The sequence below is a fragment of the Penaeus monodon genome, chromosome 12 (assembly GCF_015228065.2).
Source record: "Penaeus monodon isolate SGIC_2016 chromosome 12, NSTDA_Pmon_1, whole genome shotgun sequence".
In the NCBI taxonomy this organism is placed as follows: domain Eukaryota; kingdom Metazoa; phylum Arthropoda; class Malacostraca; order Decapoda; family Penaeidae; genus Penaeus; species Penaeus monodon.
In genome coordinates this window covers 17,548,784-17,561,283 of record NC_051397.1, presented here as the reverse complement: position 1 = coordinate 17,561,283, position 12,500 = coordinate 17,548,784, and the positions used below count along the sequence as shown (strand labels likewise).

Sequence of the window (12,500 nt, the reverse complement as noted above, 5' to 3'; positions counted from 1 at the left end):
AGTAGATGAATGCTATTTAATGAATAACTATGAAATATCACGGCATTGGGAAACCTCAGTTTTTGTATGTACTAGATTTCACTCGTAAAGTAAGTCAGATTATTTAGTCAATTACTAAATGGCTTCTGGAGCTCAGATGCCCTCTCTACATGTGGAATAAATCTATGTAGATAAACTTATATTGACAATAGTAGATATTGATATTACAAATATTTTTATGTATTACAGTATTTGAGTTGTATAATTAATTTTCATATACATGCTATGAGTGTTGGTCACTATAGTATTATGTAGAAGTCCTTTTAAGCCAGAATAAGTATTAGCTATGAAGAAGTTTTACTATATATATATATATATATATATATATATATATATATATAGATACATATATATATATATATATATATATATATATATATATATATATATATATATATATATATATACCTTTGACTTGCTGTTTTTTATTGGACCTGGGTAAGCTGCTTATTCATTGTTTAATCACTAGAAATTATGTAATTGTTCATAATTGCTTTGACTGAATATTTCTTATTTGTTTACAGATATTAAGCAAGAATAATGCACACACACACACACACACACACACACACACACACACACACACACACACACACACACACACACACACCACACACACACTCACACACACACTCACACCACACACACAAACCACACACACACACACACACACACACACACCACACACATACACAACACACACACACACACAACACACACACGGACACACACACACCACACACACACACACACAACACACCACACACACACACACAACAACAACACACACCACACACACACGGACACAAACACACACCACAACACACACACACACACACACACACACCACACACACACACACACACCACGCGCACACACACACACAGGACCACAACACGCACACCACACAAAACACATACACACATGACACATCACGACAACCACGCACAACACACACGACACACACACCGACACACCACACACGGGCACACACACGGACACACACACGCAACACACACACACACACACACACACACACACACACACACACACACACACACACACACACACACACACACACACAGACACACACACACAGACACACACACGCGGACACACACACGGACACACACACACACACACACACACACACACACGCTCGCACACACACGCACACACATGCACACACACACGCACACATGTGCACACGCATGCATGCACACACATATGCACACGCATGTGCGCACAGACACGCACACACACGCACACACACACACATACGCACACGCGCACACATGCACATGCACGCACACACACTTATCCCCCCTCCCCACACACATACACATTTATTCCCCCCCTCCCCCCACATACACCCTTATCCCTTACTCACACACACACATGCACACACACACACACACACACACACACACACACACACACACACACACACACACACACACACACACACACACACACACACACACACACACTTATTCCCCCCCTCCCCCCAACACACATACACATCCCCCCTCCCCCCCACACACACCCTTATCCCTTACCCACACACACACATTCCCCTCCCCCCAACACATACCCCCCCCCCCACCTGCACACACACACACACACACACACACACACACACACACACACACACACACACACACACACACACACTTTTATTTATTTTTTTATGGTAAAAGTATTAAGAGTGACTGTGGTGATTTTGAAGCTGTTTCATATTGATTAAATATATTGGTAATATGATAGTATAGACTGTTGATAGTTGTCTGTGGTCTGAATAGTTTCTATAAATTATGGAAGACATATTTGAATCTGTGTTTACTGTAGAAGTCTATATGTATAAAATATGCACATTTATATATATGATGAATGTATTTTAGATGAATGTAACAGTAGATATAGCGAAGCGCTAAAGATGAATAAAATCCAATATATAGGGTAAAGAAGCATGGAATGTCATAACCAATTGCTGTTGAGGAGGCATGTGCATGCCATACCCAATGTGCCTTTAGTTTATTACTTGTATTTACACATAAATGAGTTCACAAGTGCTTAGTCACCAAGGAGTCAATTATTAGTTCTACCACCTGTTTACCTTTTTCCTTGATTTCCAGAAATATTCTCTTATATTGCTGTTAGTTTTGTTATTAACACTGTTATTAATATATTGTCATTAATAATAATATCAATACTGATAGCATTAGGAAAAAAATCCTAGAAAATGCAAGGAAAGGGGAGGTCATGTAGGTCTACTAATTGACTCCTTTGTGGTTTTGCATTTGTGAAGCCACATATGTGTGAATTCATTTAACAAAGCATCACTACAGTGAACATTACATGTTCCTGGCAGCACTTGGTTAATATAGCAATGCATGTTTCATATTTATTAGGGCTTTCATTCAATAAAACAGGGATTGGATCATATAATTATCATGATTTGAGTATTACTGTGAGTAAATGTGATGCATTTTTTTTACTGATCAATTCATATTGATGAATTGATCAGTCTATGTCTATGAATGAAGTTCTTATGTATGTCTGAATGCATGTCTGTTGGTTTGATATTTTTACTTGTCTTTATTGCACTTAAACTGATGTAATGTGGGAAAAACATTTTTATCATCATATTGTCTTGACATAATGATTTGCATAATTTGTCATTTGATCAAAAAACTATAGTTGCTTAGTATTAGGCAATTTATCATTTGGTTATTTATTTATTTATTTATTTATTTTTTCAATAAAGTACCTGCTAGATTTATGACAAAAATAGATTTACCTGTCATAAATAAAATGCAACAGTTGCAAGAGACATAACTATCATCTTCATAAGATATTTTCTGAATGATATGAAAGCTGCTATAAACAGATAAGTCTCTTTGAGTCTTGCATAATTAGGAAATAAATATCCATGTTATGGTTACCAATTTTTTTTTTATTCAGTTTTGGTAAAGTTGATAACTCACATATTCTTCCTTTTTAAATGGCACCCACTTGTTAAACTCTTGATGGGTATATGATGTTATACCTGAGAACTGTTAAGGAAAAAATTGTTTCTCTAGGTTATACTTTGATTTCTTCCGATTAAACAACCCTGTAGGGTATTTGTTTTGCTCTCAGAGTCCTTCATTCTGCCTCACAAGTTTTTTTGTTGTTTTTGTAATTACATGCTATTTTGCTCCTGGTGATTATTGCAATATAGATGTTGATTAAAGATATTTAAAGTATATTTATGGGTTTATCAGTTTCGCTTGTATAGGAGTAAGTAGCAGTGGACTACACATATAATGATCATATGTGCTAATCATTGTTGAGCCCAGAAATAGGCATTTTATTAATGAAAAGAAAGGCATACGCAATGAAATGTAGATGTTAATTAACTTTTTTGTTTGATGATTTGTAAAACAAATGTTTTAAGAGAAAGAAAACTAAAATATGCTTAGACATGGTAAAGTATTGGCTAACATAAGTAAGTTTGCATTTTTTGTCACATTTGTATGACACTTATGGAATTCTGTGACAGCAAATACAAATGGTTACCAAGTAGACTTAGTCATCATAAGTGTGCTGATTTGATTTTTTAAGGTAGAAAGGTCCTAACCAAACTTTTTTTTTTTCCTGAATTTAAATTTAGATGATGTCATAATAATCCAATGAGGTATATTAGACAAAATGTGAACAAAAATCTTTTTTTTATGCAAGAAAAGTACCTGGTACTTATTTATAAGACAAAAATTAACAACCAATTTTAATTATATCTGAAATTATTACATGAATTGTGAAATTACCAAATTTCATGACTATTGCCAAAAATGTCAATGGTAGTTACATAAAAATTACTGGCTAAATACAGACTGATTTTATTTTACAACATGCTTTAGATTATGGAGCATTAGGAGAAAAAATTTGAAGACTCTGCTTTGTATAGTTTTTTCACATTACTGTTTCAGAAATGCCCCTATAGCGCAAATATTTAAAATGCGGGACAACTCATTATTAACATAAGATTACTTATATCTGTTTTTAAAACTTTTACCAACAGTTAGTGTCCACCAGCTTCATACACATTGCCTTCAGACTCTGTCAACTTATCTTGGAATCCTTTCCTTTTGGCTCTCATTATTTTTTCTTTACAGTGGACTTTACAGTGATCGCCTCTGCGCTGATCTTGCTGATGGCAATGTTCTGTGGTGAACCTTCCAGGATCCATTTCCATTTTTGAAACAAGTTCAAAATAGAGCTTCTTCCATCATTAAAATGACTGACTGCACTATATGTAGTCTCCTCAATTACTTCTTTTTCCACAAAATATTCTTTGCTTCATTGGTCCCATATGATTTTGTTCAAACATTCGTTCGTAATTGGTGTTTTGCCATGTAGGCACTTTGAAAACAAATCATTTGAAGAGAGATTATCAAAAACAGGTTGAATAAAGTCAACAACTGCTTTTGGGATCCCCCTTCTGTGTTTGTAGGTAGCAGGATTTCTCCTAAACCACACTAAGAGTCCTTTCTTTCTGGACATTAGTCATTATGCAACATGCGGGAGAACAACACTAACAGCCCATGAATGGTTGATATTCTTAAGTGCACAATAGCAAATTTAAAAAATTTGGTATAAATACCCCAAGGAGTACCTGTATCTAAGGTTAAATCATGTTGCTAGGGAGCACAAACCAAAAGTACCATGTAAAAACCATAGACTTTTATGGTATTTAGATTATAGCTATATCATTTAAGTCAGAAATTTGGATTCTACATGAAAAACTGCATAAGAAAAAACAAAAAATAAAATTTTTGAAAATTTTACATTTTAGCAAGGACCTTTCTACCTTAAACTGATAGAATCAGATTTTACACAACTTCATTATCCTGAAATCAAAGATATAGTATATTCTATCAGCTGTATTCACTTGTTTAATTTTCTGTTCTCAAAGCCATGCAAACATGTATGAGAGACACTGGCAAATATTTGGTGTAGTTATTATATTCATTATAATATATTGTAAGGGAAAATGCCTTTTAAAAGAAATTAGGAATTCTGATATCGGGCAATATTACCAATAGCAGATTAGTCACACTTTCAGTGGCAAAAAATAATCTTTTGCCGTGATTGTAACAAAAAAAACTCATGGCATCTCTATGCATACACCATGGCATGTACATACATGCCCCCGGCAGATAGTCCTGCCATGCCTTGGCATGTTCGTACATGCCACCCATTGGCAAAGGGTTAAGAGCCATATGATCATGAACATCAGTTTGATATTTCCTCTGAAATTAACATTGTGAAATAGTAGGTTTACTGATATTTGCTGACTCTGATAATGTCAGATTTCATCAGTACAGTAGGTCTCTAGTTAAAGATACTTCCTTACCCAAGAGTCCCTGAAAATTACCAGTTTCTCATAATTATTTGGTGTGCTGCATTAGAGCTGGCATTAATAAACATTTTTGTCATAAAGTATTGTTGGAAGAGAGTGGGAGGCAATTACAGTATGTCATTAATTTTTCACCGGATTATTAAACTTTTTGAATATCAGGTAACAAAGATGACTAAAGAATGGAGAGCGAGTCCCTTGCAGAAGACAGATTTCGTAAGTAATAAATTAAAATCTCTCAGGACCACCATATCTCTTAGATGGTGTTTCAGACTGGGTCATTGAGGCCTGACCCAACATCTATGCTGCTAAGATTGGGCAACAAGTAAGGCTGAGTTATCACAGTGGTAATGTTTAGGTGTCTCCATACAAAGAAATTTAAACAAAGCATACCACATTACAGATATATCAATTTCCTATCACAAGTCCCCCTCTATATGGAATAATGACTGTCCAGTCCAACAAGATTTCTAGCTGGATTAATATTAATAATGCAGTCAATTTAGTTTAGAGGAAAAGGATAAGAGTGCAAATCAAAATTATATTTGCCTATGATACCTTATTATGGGGCATTTCATACATACAAAAACTTTTTAGCATTTTCCTCTTTATCTGGAAGTCAACAGTTTCACTAATAGTCAGAAAAGAATAATTGGTCTTTACTGCACTTGAAAATCATGGAGGAAAATGGAGGTGGATCAGTCATGAGGGCTCACATAAGCTGATGGTGCCTAAGGCCAAAACTGTCAATACATACTATAGGAGAGTGCTTGAAAAAAAATTGTTTCAAATAATTTGGATGGCCTTTGTTTATTAGATTTTCTCACCTCCATGTAGAAGAGCATTTAATTTCAGGCTATCAGTTATATAGCCTGTAATACTCTTCTCTTCCTCATACTAGTATTTGAATCCTATAAAGGACAATCTTTTTGTTTAGTCTTCGTATTGCTACCCTCTAAAAGTGTAAAGAGGAGGCCTCTTGACAGATGGTTGGTCATTTGACCTCCAACATATCCTCCATCACACTACACCATCCACTTGCTTCTTAGTCAAGATGTAAATGTGAGTCAGCTAGGAAAACATACATACACTCTTATATGGCAGATACTTGGGATATCTATTTGTAGATTTCAAGTGATGCTTGCCCAGGCTTTTGTCTTTTCACTGCCTAGTCCTCTAGGTATGTGTATGCTATAGACATGCTAAAGCTACTTGAATTGTTTAAACAAACCTGATATTGATTAGGTACTTAAGATATTGCATATGTTTTACTCATTCAGATTATCCATTTTCCTTGCAGCTGATATGATATGGTTAGTGTGCCCTATAAAATGTAACTGTATTGGTGCAATAGCCTCACTGAAACCAGAATATATATCTTCTTCTTTTAACGGTAGGTTCATGTCTGAGCTGCCGTGGTCACAGCATGATACTTAATTGTAGTTTTCATGTGATGCTCTTGGAGTGAGTACGTTGTAGGGTCCCCAGTTCCTTTCCAGGGAGAGTGCCGGTGGTACCTTTTAGGTAATCATTCTCTCTATTTATCTGGGCTTGGGACCAGCACTTGACTTGGGCTGGCTTGGCCACCCAGTGGCTAGGTAGGCAATCAAGGTGAAGTGCCTTGGCCAAGGGAACAACACGGCGGTCGGTGACTCGAACCCTCGAATTCAGATTGCCGTCGTGCCTGTCTTGAGTCCGACGCTCTAACCATTCGGCCACCGCGGCCTTGACGATCATGGTGTTCCATGATATTTTCTTAGCAATTTAGAGCGGTGGTTTGCCATTGCCTTCCGCCCGGTGTTTTTTTTTTTTTTTTTTAATTAATTAATTTATTTATTTTTTATCGAGTCACCATTCGGCCACCGCGGCCCCAGAATATTTATATATATATATATATATATATATATATATATATATATAACCTACCGTTAAAAGAAGAAGAAGATAATATATATAAATATCTGTCTATCTATCTATCTGTATCTATATCTATCTATCTATCTATCTATCTATCTATCTATATATATATATATGTATATATATCATCATCAATAACAGTATGCTCATGTTTGAGCAGCCGTGGACCTCTCCACCATCAGTGCTGGTCCCAAGCCCGGATAAATAGAGAGAATGATTACCTAAAAGGTAACACTGGCACTCTCCGTGGAAAGGAACTGGGGACCCTACCACGTACTCACTCCAAGAGCATCACAACATGAAAACTACAATTAAGTATCATGCTGTGACCACGGCGGCTCAAACATGAACCTACCGTTAAAAGAAAAAGAAGAAAAAAAAAAAAAAAAAAAAAAAAAAAAAAAAAATTGGGAAGAAGGAAAAGAACTCTTGCTAAGCGCTGCTTAAGAAACTATCGCCAAAAAGGAAAAGACAAATTCCCCCTGGATATCTGAAAAAACACTAAGTGAAATTGAAACAAGAAGATGCCTAAAATTAAAGGGTATCAATAATCCAGTTGAAAATGTAATTTACAAAAAACAAAATACAAAATTTCAAAGATTATTGCGACGAGATAAGGAAAAATATTTAAATGAACATTGCCAGAGAATTGAAAACTGTTCTATCAATAAGATAACTAAAGAACTCTACCAAGGAGTACGAAACATCTCACGAAAATTTAAACCTACAGTAGACTATCAAAACTGAAGATGAACTTGTTTTATGTGATGGAAAAGAAGTCAAAGATAGATGGAATCAATATTGTTCCAACCGATACAAAAAGAATAAAGATCTAACAACAACATTAATTAGACTCAATAACAGCGAAGATGAACCACCGCCACTGCTAGATGAAGTTATAAAAGCCATAAAGGAATCAAAGAATAACAAGAGCCCGGGAATAGATGAAATAACAGCGGAGCTAATCAGTAATGCTGGCGAGGGTGTTGAATACTTCTACATACTTTGTACAGAAATATGGAATAAAAGAAGATGGCCAGAAGACCTAAAAAAAGGTGACGCACTCCAATGCAACAATAACAGGACAATTGCATTAATAAGTCACGGCAGCAAAATTTTGTTGAAAAATATTGCTGAAAGAATGAAGTTGAAGTTAAGAGAAGAAATTGCAGGGGTTTTCCAGGGTTTTTGCCCTGGAAAAGGTACCAGAAACCAGATTCTAAATCTAAAATTGATCATAGAGAAAAACAGAACATCAAAAAGACCTATACCTGTGTTTCATCGATTACTTGAAGGCTTTTGATACTGTTGATCACGATGTCCTCTGGAATAACATGAACGATAGGAAGTTTCCAAAACACATCATCCAACTAATAGAAGCCATATATGACCAACAGCAGGCAACTGTAAGAACCACTTATAGGGTTAACAGAATGGTTCGAAGTCAAACAGGGAGTGTGACAGGGTTGCATTCTGTCTCCACACCTCTTCAACATATGTTCTGAAACAATTATGAGAGGTGCTCTAGAGAATTTTGAAGGAACTGTAGATGTTGGAGGATACAAAACATCAAATCTAGATAGGCAATCGAAGTGAAGTTCCTTGCCTAAGGGAACAATGCGCCAGCCGGTGACTCGAACTCAGATTGCCGTCGTGACAGTGTTGAGTTCGACGCTCTAACCATTCGGCCACCGCGGCCTTGACGATCATGGGCTTCCATGATTTTCTTGGCAATTTAGAGCGGTGGTTTGCCAATGCCTTCTGCCTTTTTTTTTTTTTTATCGAGTCACCATCCCTATTTACCCGGCACTGACTTGGGCTGGCTTATCCACCAAGCGGCTAGGCAGGCAATCGAGGTGAAGTTCCTTGCCCAAGGGAACAATGCGCCGGCCGGTGACTCGAACCCTCGAACTCAGATTGCTGTCGTGACAGTCTTGAGTCTGACGCTCTAACCATTCGGCCACCGCGGCCCCATAATCAATGGAATACTTGTGGAAAATGTGAAAGAGTACACTTATCTTGGAGCTGTTTTAACTAATACATATGATGATTCACCGGAGATAAAAACAAGAATTACCATTGCCAGAAACACCACAATTGCTCTCAATAACATCTGGAAAGACCGAAGCATTACCTTACGGACAAAGCTGAGGTTATTGAACTCATTAGTTTTCCCAATTGCATCATATGCTTCTGAGTGTTGGGTGCTGAAGAAGATAGACAAGAAAAAGATCAATAGTTTTGAAATATGGTGTTACAGACGAGTACTACGTATTAACTGGATAGAGAAGAAAACGAATGATGAAGTGCTGAGAAAAATAAATTGTAAAGACCGGCTGTTGGACATCTTGAACAGGAGGAAATTAAAGTTTATTGGTCATGTGATGAGAAGTAAAAGTATTGAGACAAACTTACGGACAGGGATGGTGATAGGAAACAGAGGAAGAGGCAAACCGAAGACAAGACTGAGCGACAACATCAAAGATATTTGCGGGCTGTCGATAGTACAAGTGGAAAGAAAAGCGTAAGATCGAGTTTAGTGGCGAAGGATGGTGGAGAGGTATGCTCAAGCATGAGCATACCGTTATTGATGATGATATGTGTAAATATATTTGTATATATTTATATATATGATATATGTGTATATATGTATGTATATGTATTATCAAATATGTAATATATATACATGATATATATATATATATATATATATATATATATATATATATATATATATATATATATATATATATATGTATATATGTATTATATCTTCTTCATCTTTTAACGGTAGGTTTATGTCTGAGCCGCCGTGGTCACAGCATGATACTTAATTATAGTTTTTCATGTTGTGATGTTCTTGGAGTGAGTACGTGGTAGGGTCCCCAGTTCCTTTCCATGGAGAGTGCCGGTGGTACCTTTTAGGTAATCATTCTCTCTATTTATGCAGGCTTGGGAGCAGCACTCGACTTGGGCTGGCTTGGCCACCCAGTGGCTAGGTAGGCAATCAAGGTGAAGTTCCTTGCCCAAGGGAGCAACGCGGCGGTCGGTGACTCGAACCCTCGAATTCAGATTGCCGTCGTGACAGCCTTGAGTCTGACACTCTAACCATTCGGCCACCGCGGCCTTGACGATCATGGTGTTCCATGATTTTTTCTTAGCAATTTAGAGCGGTGGTTTGCCATTGCCTTCCGCCCGGTGTTTTTATCGAGTCACCATCTCTATTTACCCGGCACTGACTTGAGCTGGCTTGGCCACCCAGTGGCTAGGCAGGCAATCGAGGTGAAGTTCCTTGCCCAAGGGAAACGGCCGGTGACTCGAAACCTCGAACTCAGATTGCCGTCGTGAGTCTTGAGTCCGACGCTCTAACCATTCGGCCACCGCGGCCCCATGTATTATATATATGTATATAATATATATATATATATTATTATTATTATTATTATTATTATTATTTTTATTTTTATTTTTTATTATTATTATTTTTTTTCATGTGGGTTCATGTTTGAGCCGCCGTGGTCACAGCATGATACTTAATTGTAGTTTTCATGTTGTGATGCTCTTGGAGTGAGTACATGGTACGGTCCCCAGTTCCTTTCCACGGAGAGTGCCGGTGTTACCTTTTAGGTAATCATTCTCTTTATTTTATCCGGGCTTGGGACCAGCACTGACTTGGGCTGGTTTGGCCACCCAGTGGCTAGGTAGGCAATCGAGGTGAAGTTCCTTTGCCCAAGGGAACAACGCGCTGGCCGGTGACTCGAACCCTCGAACTCAGATTGCCTTCGTGCCAGTCTTGAGTCTGATGCTCTAACGACTCGGCCACCGCGGCCTTTTGTATGTAAAATATATATATATATATATAAAATATATATATATATATATATATAATATATATATATATATATAAACACATGTATACATATATACGTATATGTATTTATATATGTAAATATATGTATACATATAATATATATAATATATATAATGTATATTTAATATATATAATGTATATATTATCTTTTTAAGTATACATATATATATATATATATATATATATATATTATATATATATATATATATATATATATATATATATATATATATATATATATATATATATATATATATATATATATATATATATATATGTATATATATATGTATATATATATATATGTATATATATAATATATATATATATATTATATATATATATACATATACATATATATATATATATATATATATATATATATATATATATATCTATATATATATATATATATATCATATATATTATATATATATACATATATAAATATATATATATATATATATATATATATATATATATTACATATGTATATGTTATATGTGTATCCTGAGTTTGGTTGTGGGTTGCTTGTAGCCTACATCGACCTCAAGAAGGTGTTTGACTCAGTGCATCGTGAATCGCTATGGGAGATCCTGAGACTCAGGGGTATTGCGATTCAGATTATAGGCCTAATAGCAAACCTTTATACTGTTACTGAAATTGTTGTAAAGTATTGTGGGGGTATGTCGAACTTCTTCCCTGTAATTCAGGGGTGAGGTAAGGCTGTGTCCTTGCACCAACACTTTTCAACACCTGTATGGACTGGATAATGGGCAGAGCTACTAGCCAAAGTCAGTGTGGAGCAACACTGGGCATATCAAGGTCTCAGATCTTGACTTTGCCGATGATATTGCTATCCTATCTGAGGCCCTGGAGTCACTTGTGGCAGCTCTTGATGCATTTACCAACCCTTAGGCCTAGAGGTCTCCCGTATAAAGACCAAGATTCAGGACTTTGGCAGCTTGTTAGGGGAACCTGTTCAGTTGATCCATGCTTGCGGTGAGGACGTTGAAGTTACAGAGAGTTTTACACAACTTGGTAGTGTAGTCCATATCTCTGGGCTATCACACCAAGAAGTCAACAGACGGATTGGTCTGGCAACAATAGCCATGAACTCGATCAACAAGAGCATTTGGAGATGTTGGTACCTATGCAGAAGGACCAAGCTGCGTGTCTTCAAGGCCTTGATAGTGCCAGTTTTGCTCTATGGAAGCAAAACCTGGATGCTATCTAGTGCCTTGGAGTCTTCAACCGGATCATGGGGTATAG

The 12,500-nt window shown here is 36.5% G+C and overlaps 1 protein-coding gene across 2 annotated transcripts in view; it reads left to right on the top strand.

The window, feature by feature from the left end:
* LOC119579350 (ankyrin repeat domain-containing protein 10-like) overlaps positions 1-12,500 on the top strand; it is a 211,603-nt gene that overhangs the window by 170,830 nt on the left and 28,273 nt on the right. The window contains exon 6 of one of the 2 annotated variants that reach the window (XM_037927113.1): positions 4,197-5,148. The exons of the other annotated variant lie outside the window; for it this stretch is intronic. Coding sequence (XP_037783041.1) covers positions 4,197-4,282 — 86 coding nt within the window. The 3' untranslated portion in view covers positions 4,283-5,148. Of the gene's footprint in view, positions 1-4,196; positions 5,149-12,500 lie in introns of those variants that run through there. 2 annotated transcript variants of the gene reach the window in all.